We start from the raw sequence: 17,280 nt of genomic DNA, 5'->3' as shown, positions 1-17,280 counted from the left end.
TGTAGATTAGGAAAGCTATACCAAAAGGACTTAATTAACCTGTTGAGTCACTTATTTAGTAAATGTCAAGTAATATTAGCACAGAGACTCAGCACTGTAGTTTATCATTAGGCTATTTGTTTTTATGGAACTTAAAAAATAAATATATGAGATCCTCAGATGTAAAGGAGCATTGATGAACTAACTAACTCCATAATATGTTTCAAGTGTTTACAATGTATCGGGATTACAGGAACCATGGAACACACAAGAATATCTCGAGCCTGTACCTGTCCTTAAGATTCTCACAAGCTGGTGAAGGGACAGGACAATCCATCAAAAACCAGTTTCAGTCCCTTTCTAAATTATTCTTTAATTAAAATCACTGCTAGAGGAGTGGTACGTGTGAAAATTCAGAGGTGTTAAAAATCACCATGGGCTTCGGTAGGTGTCATGGACAAAGGTAGAAGGTATGTTTCGTGTTGGGATTTGGAGACTAGAGAAAGATATAAGAAGGCTGAAGAGGAACTAGGTGAACAAAGGTGTACATGTGGACAGGGACATGACACACTGAGAACAGACTGGAGGGTTTATTTGGGGGCAGAGTGGCAAACATATTTGGAGAGAATGATCAGAGCCAGATGGTACAGGACCTCTGAGGCTCAGCAAGGTATTCTGTGCCTTATCCTATAGGCAAAGGGGAGTTATTGAGGATTTTTACACAGCAACATAACATAACGCAAGTATTCCTATAGCGAGATAAATCTGAAGAGTGTATAGTATGAATTGAGGGAGAGAAAAGAATTAGGTCAGACAGAAAAGATGAAATAAAGTAATACATGTGAAATATCTAACACCATTAGTCCTGATGTCATTTTTATAATCATAAGACATAATAATTCAAATATAAAGCTAATGAGAGCTGGGTCCAGGGTGATGGTTACAAAGAGAGGAATTGATGATGAGAAAATCCAAGTAGCAGGAATCAATATGACCTGGTGACTAGTTGGAAATAGGGAGAAATGAGGGGACTGCTCTGTCCCTCACCTTATAATTCTTTAATCTTCAGAACTTTCAGGGTATATCCTTTGTACTCAGTTAAGCATATGCAATAAGTCTCTATATTTTCTCTTATTTAATTTTAATTTAAAATTATGTTTTATTATCAATTATGTCAGAGTAATACATTCTCTCCATCAGGGATGAGAGATTTATATGGCATGACCCAAAAGATTTTTGGGGACAAATGACTCATAATACAGCCTTTATGGTCTCATGGTGATTTTAATGAAGCCAGACTTTCATGCAATAAACAGAGGATTATTATTTCACTCCGGGATCAGGAGATGGAAGGCTGTAAAACACAAGGCTATTTTCAAAGCGCCATTAGAACATATAAACATAAATTAAGTTTTAAGGCTTAAAACTCTCAGGAAAGTTTTCTTACTATATGGAACACTGTATGTCTCTCATCTTTTATCACTCTTAAAACTCATCACTATGCCATCTTAGCAAGGGAGTTATGGTAGAAAAGCAGGCTGAAAATAGGGATGGTGGAATAAGCAAAGTGTTTCCCTACAACTACTGGCCGTTAACCTGAGAATTATTCAATATAACACTCATTCATTCATTTAAGCATTTATTTCCAGGAGCTCTTGCTTTTTAGGAATTATGTTCTATGTGAAAGAGACAAAGAGACAATTCAATCATATATGTGCCCTAAAGAAGCTTAGAGTTTACAGGGTAAGACAGATTAGTAAATGAAAATTTTACCTATACCTAAGAAGTTTATAAATACTGTATGCACACAAGGCTATGGGACTCGGGTAGAGAGGAATGGAGGAGACAGAGCTGAATCCATGTTGGTAGGTGGGCTACAGGAAGAAGGGAAGGAAGTAATGGCTTCCAAGAGAAAGTGATGCTTGAATTGCCCTCTCCATATTCCTTGCCCATTGATCACTTCTACTGCTCACCCCAGGACCGCTTCTCTCCTTTCTGGGTAATCCAACCACAACCTCTTCTTCTCTTACTACCTTTTACATGGTTGATTCCTAAAGGAGTACCTCCATCTCCCTGTTTGATAAAACTCTGAAGTTAAGGGGAGAAAGGAGTGTGTGTGTGTGCCTAAAAGTAACCACCCAAGAACTGGAAAAGTAATGTCCTGGAGGCCAAAGAAAGAGAGTTTCAAAGAGGAAGTAGGCATTAGGGTTGGATGTGAAAAGAAACGAAACGTGTGCTTTGACTTTGGTGGTTAGACCATTGATATACTTGGCAAGCATATGTGAGAGAAACAGTGGATGCAGGACTTGAAGAAGACCGATGAGGCACCAAATAAACTCTGCTCATTTAAGACACATCTGAACAAGGAAGAAAAGACAAGACCAAAGGAAGAATTGGATTAAGGGAGTTTCTTTGATACCAGAGAGAACCATTTTCATGCTGAGGGTATAGCATTAGCAAAAAGGTTGCAGTTGAACATAGAGGAAGAAATTTGATGGAGTAGTCATCAGGGTTGGGAGGAAAGGACATGGAGCCCTTGTGGAAAGAAGAGCTTTTTCCTGCTCTGAGGCAGGAAGGAAGTGGGAGGTGATGGGTGGGGATGACCAGGGCGTAGGGAATCCACTTAACACTGATCACACACTTAATCTCTACAGTCTCCCATGTGGACCAAAAGATGAGCAAGACACCATTCCTGTGCTCTCCTTTCTCAAACATTCACTTCATTTAAATGAATTAATGGATACTTAACCTTATGCTCCTTGTAATTCAAACATGCCCAGCAGTAGCTTATGAAGGGCACGATGCTGGGAATAGGTACTCCCCGAAGGACTCAACCCCTGACTTTGCTCAGAATTGGTGATGCATGATGATAATAAAAATTAGTCTGACTTTCAGTCTGTTTTATGATCATCTTTAAATCATCTGTAGAAAGTGACCCTCTTATCACTTTCATCTGAGCTATATATATGCTAACACATATATATGGAATATAAAAAAGAAATTGGTCCTGAAGAACCTATGGGCAGGACAGGAATAGAGATGCAGACATAGAGAATGGACTTGAGGACACGGGGAGGGGGAAGCATAAGCTGGGATGAAGTGAGAGAGTGGCATGGCCATATATACACTACCAAACGTAAAATAGACAGCTGGTGGGAAGCAGCCGCATGGCATAGGGAGATCAGGTCGGTGCTTCGTGTCCACCTAGCGGGGTGGGATAGGGAGGGTGGGAGGGAGGGAGATGCAAGAGGGAGCGGATATGGGGATATATGTATACGTATAGCTGATTCACTTTGTTATACAGCAGAAAATAACACACCATTATAAAGCAATTATACTCCAATAAAGATGTTTAAAAAAAAAAAAACAACAACATGTAGGGGGATCCCGTAAAAGCTCTTACCTCTCCTGAAGTCCTATGGGCTTCATTTTGAAAGGAGAAGGGCAGACAGAGGTGGTGGCTTTGATCTCAGGAGTGTATTGGCCTTGAGGGTCCACGACCACATTCAGTACCTTTGGAACCTGCTCAGGTTGGACCATACTGTTGGCTGTCTTTGCCTCAGCCTGTGCTGGCTGTAATGCAATGGGTGATAGGTGGATCTCCTGATTTTTCTCTTTATCTTGTCTCAGGGAAAGCTGAAATTTTTCTTTTAATCTGTAAAGAATCTATAGAAGGAGATATAAAGGGTTCCTGTCACATTTTTTCATGTTCAACAACAAAGTATGATCTCCTCCATCCCAACCTAGAAGACAAACCAAAATAAGGTTTGATGATAATACAAGTAAGGAAAGCTTTCTGGGATGATTTCTCAGTTTTATGGTATTGAGGATTTTCCTCAAAAAGATATGCTATTTGTTTCTAATTATGGAGCACAAGCATGGTAAATATATACATACATGATCTACTCCTCAAATATAATTCAAAAGCAAATATGGCTAATTTTATAAAAGTGTCAGATGTCAGTTTGATCACATGTAAGCTCTTACTCAAAGTGACTGAAATGGAAAACTTATAGAAGGAATAGCCATGAAATGGGGGTTTGTGACATGTATAGAAACAGAGATTTGTATCCAGTACAACAAATACTTGAAAAAAATTAAATTTAGGATATGTGTCAAAGAATAATTTGGGCAACCAGCATTTCCTTTCTTACCCCTTGCTCCTTTAAATTTTTAATGCATGTAGAAAAACCACAAAAGTATCATGTTCCTTCATTCTCAGAGTTCTTTCTGGAATGGCTAATTCAATCCAGAAAACTTTTAAACTTTTAAAAGAATTAGACTGACTTTGCTGGGACACTTCAGTGGACCAAGTTTGTCCTTCCTGTCCTCAGTCTTCCCTTTTTATCAGCCTTCCCCCCCACCACACCTTTCTCTCCTTTCTTTTAAAAATACTTATTAACTGTTATATTTTTATATATTTTTAATTTAATTTATTTTTTTCAGTTTTATTAAGATATAATTGACATGTACACGTTTAAGATGTACCGTGTAATGATTTCGTATTTTTTCTCTTTTCTTGATAATAACTCCTTTACTCCAGTTCCTACAGAGAGTAGATGTCCTTGTGTTTCTTCAAGTCTGTTCTCAGGGAGGTGATTTGATAAGTTATTCACATGTAGTGGTGACTCAACCTGTAATCTGCAATTATAGCCCTGATGACAGCAGCATCGTAAAAAACCTTAGGCCAATCAAACTCCCCTGTTTAATTTCTGGAGTCCATTAGCTGAATGACTTATTTTAGGGGAGAGGGCAGTCCTGGCACTTGTCAACCACATTTACTCTAACTAGACTTGAGGCTAATTTTTTCTCTCCAATTGCCTTTAAATTCTAGTCACCTCTATATTTGAAATCTATTGAAAATATATAAGATTGAAATATATATTTTTTCTTGTTAAAGGATGAACACTGATGAGAATTTATTTCAGGAAAATTTTAGAAAATATTTGTCCAGTATTCTCAGAATATATTGGTAAAAAACAGTCTATTTGACAAAATATGATTATAAAAAAAAGAATCAGGATGAAATAAAAACACAACAATCTAAGATGAGAAGGTATCAGACTGAGATTAAGAAGAAAAGAATTCAAAGAACTGAAAACTCAGCAGCAGGGTGTAAATCTTCTTTTAAGCAATAAAGAACAGAGCTGACAATGCAGAAAATATAGTCAGTGGTGGATATGGCAAAGTTGAGAGACTGCCTGGAATTTATAGCAAAGGATTAACAAATGAAGATGAAAACAAGAGAAAAGACGGGATATGGATGTCAGAGAAGAGTCATGGTAAATAATAAACAAGAATAAATGAGAGGGAAGCAGGTCATTCAAAACTATTTTTCAGTGCCCACTTACGTTATGCCTTGTGTGAGGTACAGGGTATTCCGTTGTGAACAGAATAGAGTGTACCCTGTTCTTATGGAATTTAGGGATATGGAACGAAAAAAGTTCTTAGTTTTATTTTTTTTAAGTGTGTCAATTGAAAGAAGAGTAAATGTGAGAAGAAAATCGAGCAATTTTTGTGACTTGAGAAAAAACGAACATTACTGAGGATGCATGAACCCCGTACCTAGATAACTTGATGTTCATGTGAATAAAGCCAACAGAAAGAATTTCTCAGATACACAACATCTCAGAAAATATATTACCTGTCTACTTTTCTTGAAAAATTTTACTCAAAATCATGAGAAATATGACTCAGAATAAAGAACTGAAGAAGTAGAAATTGTAATATGAAAGGGAGCTCTGGACTTATTTAAACACAGAATGAAAATGAAATTTAATTATGTCTCAGTTCCAACATCTCAGGTTGTGATAACAGTAAAGAAGTTTGAGGAAGGCAGAGAAATAAAAAATAGGGGTGAATGTATGTTAAGTGACTTTTTAGTTAGGGATACAGAGGGAATGGGAGTTAGAGCGGTCACTAGAGGTCCTTCTGACCTAATTATACATTAAAGAAATTGCAGTCTAGCTAAATAACGTTTAGCTGCTGGTCCAAAGTCAGCAGTTAGCCGTGGCAGAGCCAAACTCAAAGGTAGCTCTGCCTCACAGGCCTGATCACTTCCCACCCCTTACATGCTCTTCGCCACACCATCCTTCTTAAAGATTGACTCTGAAATCACATCGGCTGCCGATGTGATTCTCACCACTGGGTTTCAACAGCACCAAATCTGAGTATATCTTTTGTACATTGAAAGCTCTCTTTAAGGAAAAGGACTCTATGAACATATAAGGTGTAGCTAGATATACATATTAAAATACTGAAGATGAATACCCTTACCCCGTGCATAATGCCTAAGGATGGGGAGGTTTTTTCCAACTTACTGCTTCTTTTCAGTTTCTATAACCCTCAAAAGGCAATTTGCCGCCATTCTGCACAAACACAAACCACACTAGAACAATATCAATCAGATGACACATCTGTGTTAAGCTAAATACCTAATTACTAAAAAGATGAGGCAATTAGAATTTAAGGTGGGACAGCTTTTTATGTTTTTAATTGTAAGCAAGTTATTTTCCTGAATGAGAAAAACAGACATATCTGTAACTTTACAAAAATATATTTAATAGAAGATAATGCATATATTGTATATTCTAAGTTTTCCACATCTAACTGTAATATGTAAATAAAACACTCACTTGCCTGTTTACATTTGGGTTTTGGAGAAGCATATTTCAAAAATGGAAATGAGAAAGCCAAGAAAATGTCGACCTTCTCCCTAGTTCCTGACAGGTGACTTTTACGATGATGTTAGTATAAAACTAGTTCAAGTCCAAAGTCCTTCTTTACCATTCGCGAGCTTATGTTCTTGATGGAGAACCTTTGCCACATATTTTACAGTCATCTGTTTACTTTATCTCTGTTTAGAGGTCAACTTTTTCATCTATAGCTATGTAGTACGTGTAAAAACTGATTTATACATCTTTAATTAGGGAAAAGCAGAACTTTGAGAATATACAGCGCTTCTAAGACACTGTTTAAATACTCAGCAGAGAGATTTGGGCTGTCTGACAAAATGTGGAAAGAATTGGAGAGGTTGCTACTTGGCAATAGAGCAGTTGTCATGGAATTAAGCTCTAACTGAGTGTTTCTCAACCGGCAGGGGTTTTGCCCTTCAGGGGACATTTGGTAACGTCTGGAGACCTTTTTTGGTTGTGGTACTGGGGTGTGTGCAGGGTGCTACTGGCATCTAGCGGGCAGAGGCTGGAGAAAATGCTAAGTACCCTACAATACACAGGACAGCCCCTTTCCCCTCTGACAGAATTATCCAGTCCAAAGTGTCAGCAGTGCTGCTGTTGAGAAACTGGCATAAGGGACCTTAAAAATAATCTGGTATAATCTCTTCACTTCACATTTAAACCCAGAGCGGTTGAATAATTTATGGTAGGTTAGAAATGAAGTCTAGGATCTGGGCTTCCTGACTCATGCCTGTAACCATTATACTCTACTCTGTCTTCTAAATCCCCACAGCTTTCTTCCCAACCTCTTTTCCAAAGCCTCTGGAAAAGTGATGTCAGAAATTTTTCTCTGCACAGATAAAGATCTGGAATATACCATATGCATGTTTCTCTATATGAATGCACTTTGTTTCCAAACTCAACCTAAAAGCTGCCATAGGAATGGCAAGCAGGCTCAGTGGCCATGGCCCACGGGCCCAGCCGCTCCGCGGCATGTGGGATCTTCCCGGGTCAGGGCACAAACCCGTGTCCTCTGCATCGGCAGGTGGACTCTCAACCACTGCGCCACTAGGGAAGCCCACAAGTCAATATTTTTGACTTTCCCTTTAAGAGGTTGTTGTTTCAATCTTGGGATGCAATAGAGTCACTTGGTAATTTGAAAAAAGAAAGAGAATGGAATATTGAATGAAAGGATCTGTAAAACTCAAAACTATAGCAGGAAGAAGAGAATCAGAGAAACATAGAAATGAGAAGAAGCGAAAAAAAAATCCTATAAAGTTATTTTGCAGCTTATAATTTTCATTTAAAAAATCTTATTAAGTGGTACACCTTAAATTTACATAGTGTTATATGTCAAATATATTTCAATAAAAAAACACATAGGTGGGTAACACACAAAACATCTGTTTGGATTAAAATATGTTCAAATCTCAAAATGATGCCACCAACTAACAGTCATAGCATTTGTCCTTTGCAGTAGTTTATAGTTAGTTCTGAAATAGTACATTCATTCATTTCTTTTAGTTTAAATGTGAATCAATTGCTACTACGTTCCAGAGACAACATCGTGGACGCAAAGATAGCACACAATCCTCGCTTTTGGGAGTTCACTGGCTTCCAGAAGAGAAAGATGGGTAAAAATGATGTTCAGTACCAGATACTAGGTGCAAAAACAGAGATGTGTCAACGGCAGGTATGGTGTGGTACACATTTATCACCTCTGTCTGGGTTGAATGTCTCTGATTAACACAGGCATTCCCATTTATTCCTGGACCCCTTTGTGGCCAGAAATAGATGTTCACAAGATAGTGTGACAGGACTGGAAGAAACTAACAGTGTGACTCCTTTATACATGAGATCACGGTAAAGAGCCCAGCCTTTTAATCCAGATAGACTTGGGTTCGAATTCCAATGCCTCCCCTCAGATACCCACACACATATACCCACCCACTGCTTGTTCTTGGTCAAGTCACTTATCTTCTCTGATTCTTGGTTTCCGCTTCAGTAAAATTAGGAAACTAAAATACATTAAGTGTTTATACATAGGGCCTATAATTAATAATACTGTATTGTATACTTAGAAGTTCTCTAAGAGGATAGATCTTACGTTAAGTGCTCTTATCACAACACAAAATAATAATAATAAATAAAGAGGGCAGGAGGAAACTTTTGGAGGTGATATATATGTTCATGACATAGCTTGTGGTGATGGTTTTATGGGTGTGTGCTTATCTCCAAACTCGAGTTTTTTACATTAAACATGTGCAGCTTTTTGTATGTCAATAAAGTGGTTTTAAAAATACATTGTTTAGTACCGGGCAGTAAATTTAGTACCAGTAAATGGCAGTAAATTTAGTACCAGCAAATGGCAGTAAATGGAAGAAAATAATCATTATTATGGTTATTATTATTTTTCTTATTATCGAGAGGGTTGTATTTTGAGCTAAATGGTTTTTATTAACCAGAAAAAACCTGAAAATTAGTTTGAGACATGCCTACTTTGGTAAATGGTTCTGTAAACAAAGTGTTTCAGCTAGGAATCTAGTCCCATTTTCCTCAATCCTTAGGAATTATATATAACATATTAGAAAAGTATGGCTATTTATGTCCACCTTTGACATGCATTTTCTTTGTGATGCTTGGGCTGTAGTAGGTAGTCTGATAAAGAATTTCCTGCCTCAGCTACCAAGACCATGACTAGAGAAGCTCTTTGGATGACACATGAATGGCTCTTCTATGGGTCTAACAAGCCAGAGCTTTTATTGACCCAAACAGCTCTTTCTTATGTGTTTTCTAAAATTGCTTTTCAGTAGCAATCTGGTTTATAGACAGCTCTACCTACATTCCATAAATACCTTTTCACTTGTTAATAAACCTCTAAGTGCACTGAAGATCTAATGTAGTTGATAAATGGTGTTCTTTCTATTATTTATTCCAACTTAAGGACTAATTCTTCTTAGTAATATATTCCTCCACCTAAAACAGACTGAATGGATTGGAAGTTGCCCACACATTTTTTCTTGGAAAATTGTATTTGTCTATTTGTTGCACCACCCACTCTACATTCACATTTGAGAGGTGCTAAATAAGTCACACATTTGAAAATGTCATGCATGTCTAATTTTATGCCTGGCAACACACATTTTTTCTTAAATTTTAAGGAAAGTAAATAACATGCCACATTTCAAAAAATTTGCCAAGGCTTATGTTATTGTTACAGAGCACATAATCCTCCATGACAGCAATTCACCTATATAATTTCATAATAAAACCACATGCTTTTAATTTCTATGATATGAGAAAGGCTTGGACACAAATAATGGCATTCGATCTTTCATAAACATAATTAATGCCAGAGGGAAATTTCTGAGTGATATCTTTTCCTTTGCCATGGAATCAACAAAATTATGGGAAACAGAAACCAGAATACACTTGTTTGAAAATCACAAAAGTGATAGTATAACTATTACTGAGAGATCCAAGGAAAAACTTACTTTAAATCAAGATCAGTATCAAAAACATTTGAACAAGTACAAAGATAAGCTTATTTTAGAGAATCACATTTGACTAGCCCTTAAATGTGAACTGTTTACTTGTCAGTGGTTAAGCTGTATCAGATAAATTTAACTTCATCTTAATCCTGTCTATCAGGTAGTATTTATTTTTCCATCAATATTAATTCCTTTCTGTACTACTGGTTCCCCTGTTATTTTATTTTATTTTTTTTGCAGTACGCAGGCCTCTCACTGTTGTGGCCTCTCCCGTTGTGAAGCACAGGCTCCAGATGCGCAGGCCCAGCGGCCATGGCTCACGGGCCCAGCCGCTCCGCGGCATGTGGGATCTTCCCGGACCGGGGCACGAACCTGTGTCCCCTGCATCGGCAGGCGGACTCTCAAGCACTGCGCCACCAGGGAAGCCCCCCCTGTTATTTTTAAAGTGACCCTTTCGCATTAAAAAGTAAGAGAGTGTTTGAAATATATCATTCTACTACTTTTATTTATTCAAGAACTGTTGGAATACAAATCAAAATGTGTTTCTTCTCTCTCACTACTTGCCATCTCCAATGCATTCCTCTCCCAGGAAATGGAAGCACCACCCATCCAGGTAGTCAGTCAAATAATGTAGGAGTCATCCTTCATTTTTCTCTTTCTTCCTCCCAGAGAATCAGTACACAGCAAGCCCTGTCAGTTCCACCTGCAAAAAAATCTCCATCCTTCACCCCTCTCCATCTACACCACCACCCTCTACTCTGGGCCGCCATCATATTTCTCATCAGGCTAATACAGTAGCTGCCAGAAGGGTCCTCCTACTCCCACACTTCACCTCAAGCTCTGTCCCCAACCACTTGCCACCAACAGAGACCACAGTCTTTTAAAATATACAAATCAGATCACATCAAAGCTCTGCCTAAAACACTCAGCTTACAGCCTTCTCCTGGAAACCAGCGAGGCCCAGCCGCCCCACCTGCCGTATCCTCTGCCAGGGAGCCCCTTCCCTACATGTTTGTATGTCTCAGATGTCTCCGATTGCTCCACTACCTATTGCTTCAGCTCACTATCATCTCTTCATGGCCCTTAAGGCTTTTGAGTTTCTACAAAATTAATAAACTTTATTTTTTAAAAGCAGTTTTAGGTTTACAGAAAAACTGAGCAGAGAGCACAGAGTTCTCATATACCGCCTCTCCCATAGCTCCCTCAGCAGCTTTCCCTGTCATTAACGTCTTGCATTCGCATGGCGTACTTGTTACTCTTGAGCCTACACTGATATGCTATCGTTAATGAAGTCTAGAATGTAGATTAGGGCTCAGTCTCAGTGTTGTACATTCTATGGGTTTTGACAAATCCCTAATGTCATGCACGCACCATTACAGTATCATACAGAATAGTCTCACTGCCCTAAAAGTCCAACTATTCATCCTACAGCTTCTGGCAACCACTGATCTTTTTACTGTCTCTATAGTTTTGCCTCTGCCAGAATGTCATATACTCGGAATCACAGAATACGGTCACTACTTGATTTTTTAAAATGTTAATGTAATTATTGTCTGGGTACCCCTCTGGACTATAGGACTCATGAACACAGGGACCTCATCTGTCTTGTTCCTTCCTTTGTCCACAGGGCCAACAACAGGCTCACAGAGAGCCCTCTGCAGGAATTCCTGGATTGAATGAATGGATGAATCTACCTACCAGCCCAGTAGGGAGCAATCACCTACACACTTCTGAAACATTCCTTTCTAAGTTTGTTCTAGTAACTTTGGAGTAGCCTTATTTAGATTTTTGAATTTTACATGGATGTTTTGCAGACACTGGGAAAGGAAGAGTTAGCTGTTCCCTGGCCCCAGGTAGTTGAGGGTGTGGCTACTACAAGTCCTGTTACTACTTGCCATCAGTATGTCAGGCAGGAGTTCATCCAGTCATGGTGGATACAGGGGCGCTCCCTGAGCTGGAGATGCAGAATCTGGAGCATATCTAACAAGTGAATGGCAACCTCTGCTCTGTCTCTCTCAGCCCTCTAGGACTCACCAGCTGCTCCAGAATCTGCTTTCCCACTTTCCTCCTTGCCTTTGCTCTTCCGAATTGTAAGTATTTACTCCCTGAATAATCTCTATTTTTATCACTCTGTATCCCTTTCTATCCTCCCCTTCCTTCCAACGTTCCAAGCATAAAAATACCCTAATTGTGACTTATGAGAGGGAGGACAACACTTGAGATTTCCTTTATTTAAAAAAGAAGAACCACATATTTTAAAACACAATGAACCATAACAAGGAACCACACCCTCTCTACCTAAAAAATGCCCAGAGGTCTCTGCCAAAATTTCCACAAAACCTCCAACTTTCATTAAAATTATTTACCCTTAATCTCCACTATTTAAGATATAAAAATCTTAAATTATTCTTTTGTTGATATTGTCACAGTTTTTAGAAATCTTCTCTCTTAGTGCCTGGCCCATAGGAGATGCCTCTAAATTCATGATAATAGAAACTTCAGAGTGCACGGGAGCTTGCTACTTTCTGTATTTTACATTCTAGGAAATATGCCCATCTTCACGCTATTCAAGGCCTTAATTGTTTTATATCCTTCAAGTTGAGACCCACTCAGCCTCTTGTTTTCCAAAGGGAGCCCTAACCTTTCTAACATAAACCTCTTCCAGGAGGAGGAGCAGAAATAAACAAAATCCATTAAGACACTTGGCAACACTATTGCTTGTGGGAAGAATAATTAGCATGATGTCTTTGGGGGGGGCTGTTAAAAACTAAGGAAGGAATGTTTTTAAAAATGTGCAAAATTAAAAAGAACATAGCACACAGGAAGAAAAGATATTAAAACCCATCTGCAAACTTCAAATATTTTAAGTTATATCACAGAATTCTCAAAAGAATAGGAAAATCTTATCATTCTATTAGAAAGGTAACTGTTAACTCATTCAGTACCAAAGAGCACTGCCTAGTCTAGTGTGTTTAGGTTTATTTGGGGTTCTATGTTTTTAATATGAAATACACTTTTAAAGTCTTCATATCTATAATTTGTAATTTACAGAGCTATTTGCAGTGTATTCTTTCATACTTTTACGTTATTCATTCACCTAAAAAATTAGTTGATTATGGATTGTTTAGCCCTTTAGCCTATAATCATCTCCTTTTCATGCCTGGAATTTCATATATTACTTTCAAGGCCCTTTAAAAATAACAAAACCTTATTTTTACTCATTAAGAAGTAAGCTTGCCCCAAGACATATTTCTTTATAAAATTTTTCCCAAGTTGCACAAAGATAATATAAAAGAAGAAATAAAGCAAGTCCAAAGTGTACCCATGAGACTTAAATGGCTTTGAGGATTCCACTGACCTCGGTAAATCACTTTCTAAAACTTCGTTCTCAGGGTTGATCAAGTTACGAAAAGCCTCAGTGCAATTACAGCCTTATTCTTCAGGTCAGAATCCATAATTCCCTAGGTTTTCCTTTAGCTATCACTCTGCTGTCAGATGTGAAATATTCCCAACCTATCAGGGTCATAGTCTTGCTTCTGTTCTCAGTCTTTTCAACATTCTTTTGAATGGCAATATATCGAATAATATTAAGCAGTGGGCTCAGTAAAGGATAAAATATATAAAGAAGCAAACTTACCATCAAACACGTTACTATAATAACAAATATGCTGAGAAAAATGACAACAGCATAAAATCCTTCTTTGCTCCAGATTTTGTCCGCTTCATGCTGCCCTTGTAAAACATTTTTCTTTGAAAGCAAAACAGAAAGTCCGATGTTAAATGAGAGCTTGAGGAGACTGGCGTTCTTATCAGACACTAAACATATTTTTAGCTTGATTCCATTCAGTGTAGAACACACCTACATCCCCCGCTGCCAGAGCTGCTTCTCAATCTGATCTAAGACACTGGATTGCCGTTCTTATACGTTAAGACGCTATTTTATCTCCTGTACAGGAGCAAGCATGCCCGACATGGCATATAGGGCCTTAGGCTTTGTGAGTGTCCCTCAGGGTCTCTCTTGGAAACTACCTGGTTCACAGGTGAGAGAGTTCTGTTCTTTTCTGTGCTGAGGAAATTGTTTATGAAGCTCTCCTTACTCTGCTTTCAGGCTCCTCCCATAACATCAACACCCTGCTTTACGTGCTGTAATACTGCTCTCTGCTTTTAAACAGAAGTGAAACAGGTGCAAACAAAATCTCATGATGCATCAATAAACAGAGCAACAATGTCGGCAGCATTGCCTTTTTTTTGTTTTCTTTTATGAAATCTTTTTTTTAAAAATGCAGTCTATTTTGTCAAAATCTGATTAATGTACCACTTTAACCACATAAATTGTTAGGGTTTTATATTTTATTTAAAGCAACAGGGAACACCAGAGTGTCCAGAATTATTTGGCACTAAAAGGGAAAATAGTTTTACTTTAATTTATTTCTCTCTTTGTTTATTTACTTAGCTTACTATTTGAAGGGTGGAAGGGTAGAGAAAAAGCATGAATAACATGTGAATGAGTGGTTTAGTTTTATTTTACCCTTTCTTTTTAAAAAAGCACATCTACTAAAATCACATCTTATAATAAGGCAATGAAATTTAACAATTCAGTGAAATTTATAGATTTATGGTTAAAGAAAATTGAGCTTGAAACCAAATGGTCCACAATTAGGAAAAAAATATAAAGGCTAAATCAAGTCAAATGCTCCCACTCATCTAAAATTACATTTTGTTGGAGTCTGCTTTTTCCCCTTTTGGTTGAGATGTCTCTAATGATTAAGAAAGCCTTGAGAAGCATGATAGTGAATGATGAAAGGCCACATGGAGAGTGGCCCTGGAGAATGAGAGGTCGTCTTGTGCATTCCAGCGTCAGATGAATTCCCAGCTTAATGTAACCCCTGGGATGACTTCAGCCTATACTATGTGGAAAAGAAGAACCACCCAGCTGATCCTAGTCAACCTACAGAATCATGAGAAATAAATAGTAGTTGTCTCAAAAAAAAAAAAAAAAAAAAAAAAAAAAAAAAAAAAAAAAAAAAAGCCTTCAGCAAAACCTGTACTTGTAGGTGTCTGAACCTGGAAATCATTGTTAATTATTTTTCAAGACTTAAAAAAAAATAAAATGCATTCCTCATTTGTAAACTAGACAAAAAGAAATATTTGCCTTGAAAAATATTTTATGAAAACTTTTATCCTGAAACTCAAGCGAGTCTTGGTGGGGAGTTGAACAAAACAGAATGGAAAGGATCTCTGAGATCAATTGTGGTTACAATAACTATGTGAGGAAGACTTCTCTTGCTTGAAGTAGTTGAGTTTCCATTTCCTTTGCTTGTAAAATATAGATATGCTCACTGTAATATCTTGCCTTCTTTAAGACATAGACACATTTATAGATGCAAGAAATGATTTATGCATGTTTTTAAAATACATAAATGGTAAGTTGATGGAGAATCTGAAAATACTTGCTTGATGAAATGAGTAGAAACTAATATGTCCTGAAAAGGAAATCTTGGGGTCAAGTGACAACGTGTCTTTTACTCATTGACCTTAGCCAGATCATATTTTATTCCTATGTCTCTGTACACATAGCTGGAAACTAAGAGAAGACTCTTGTAGAAATCGAGTATAAATATGGAAATGAGTTTTTTTGCAGGAAAATAAATAGCATCTATTGCTTGCTATAAAAGCAAACCACTTAAGCCCTCAAGTAGGTAGCATAAACTTGTCAAATTTAAGTGTGAGGATCTGAGCTTTAGTTCATGTAAAATTTGGATTAAAAAAGGAGTGGTTAGGTGGGTGGAAAGAGATTTTGTGTTCCTAACCTGATTTGGTTCCTTTCTTGTTTTTCCTACTATAGTTCCACACCTCCTGGAATACCAACAGGTTCCTTTCTGCTTAAGACAAATCTATTTTGTTTTCTCTTTTAACCAAAGCAGTAATGATGGAGGAATTAACCTCCCACCCCTCCATCCCCTGCCAGCACTTAGAAAGACACATGCTTTGAACTCCTAGAACTTAGCCACTGCACTTTCTTGGTAAATAGATTTCCTTCTGAGTCATGCTAGCCCTGCTGAGCACTACTATATTTGTACAGAGATCTAAAAACCTTGATAAGGGCAGGGTAATAAATGGAAAAGTTTGTAGTTAAGATTCCACAAGTCATAAGATTGTAATTCACAAGAATCTCCAATCTAACCTTTGTATAAGGTTAATGTGATGCCTTTCACATTGTTTTTCTTTTTTTTTTTTTGCGGTAAGCAGGCCTCTCACTGTTGTGGCCTTTCCTGTTGTGGAGCACAGGATCTGGACGCTCAGGCTCAGCGGCCATGGCTCACGGGCCCAGCCGCTCTGCGGCATGTGGGATCTTCCCGGACCGGGGCACGAACCCACCTCCCCTGCATCGGCAGGCGGACTCTCAACCACTGCGCCACCAGGGAAGCCCATTCCTTTTACATTTTGACAGGGGACTGAAGGTTCAATAATTCAGAGGCTCCATGGCTGGGTCAAACCAATGCGCTGCATCATCTTAACGTCTTATGTCACAACAATATCACTCTCCCTTTAGCTTTGTGGCAGTGAAAGAAGCTGCTGGGTTTTGTTTTGTTTGATTGTATAAAATTTGGGCAGTTTCCAGTACCGATAGCAATGGCTTCTCTATATCCTGTTTAATAATTTGATATACCAGAGTTTTCTTTTCTTTTCTTTTTATTAAAACCAATTCTGACCCCAAATGCTAGAGAGATGATACAGAGACTTTCAGAGCTACATCTCTTTAGAGAGATGGAGCACACAGAATAAGAATAAAGTGGAAAGGTTATAAATTAGCTGGTTAATTAACTGATTTAGGCAGATAAGTGAGTTGTATCCTACAACAATATGGTTTTGTTAGATAAATGCCAAACTTCCACTGTATCATGCACAAGGTAAACAATTCGGTCTGAGAGATCTGACCCATGTTAACATTGATGGCATTCCTCCTCGGCACTGTATGGCTAGGGCTATATAATTCTTTAGACTGCTGGCTAATGTTTAAAGGAACAGTCACTAAACTCGTGGATTATGATTATATTTATTTGGTATGATTTTTTTTCTCTTTGTAAACATGCCATGAAAGTATCAGTCAGTATGTTGTCCTGTTATTTAAAGAA

At 37.9% G+C, this 17,280-nt stretch overlaps 1 protein-coding gene across 3 annotated transcripts in view; it reads right to left on the bottom strand.

Moving 5' to 3' along the window:
- Nucleotides 1-14,218, bottom strand: part of PTPRR (protein tyrosine phosphatase receptor type R) — a 101,926-nt gene extending 87,708 nt beyond the window's left edge. For 2 of the 3 annotated variants that reach the window (XM_024737141.1, XM_024737140.1), the window contains exons 1-2: nucleotides 13,782-13,856; nucleotides 3,383-3,645 (exon numbers count right to left, since the gene is read on the bottom strand). In XM_024737141.1, the coding sequence (XP_024592909.1) occupies nucleotides 3,383-3,645; nucleotides 13,782-13,784 (266 nt within the window). In that variant the 5' untranslated portion in view covers nucleotides 13,785-13,856. Of the gene's footprint in view, nucleotides 1-3,382; nucleotides 3,646-13,781 lie in introns of all 3 variants that reach the window. The other variant, XM_024737139.1, reaches the window with a different exon arrangement.
- Between the last annotated feature and the right edge of the window lie 3,062 nt (nucleotides 14,219-17,280).

This window comes from Neophocaena asiaeorientalis, unplaced genomic scaffold (genome assembly GCF_003031525.2).
Source record: "Neophocaena asiaeorientalis asiaeorientalis breed wild unplaced genomic scaffold, Neophocaena_asiaeorientalis_V1.1 scaffold134, whole genome shotgun sequence".
In the NCBI taxonomy this organism is placed as follows: domain Eukaryota; kingdom Metazoa; phylum Chordata; class Mammalia; order Artiodactyla; family Phocoenidae; genus Neophocaena; species Neophocaena asiaeorientalis.
Note: the sequence above shows the minus strand (reverse complement) of the source record. Positions and strands in the feature narration are given on the sequence as shown.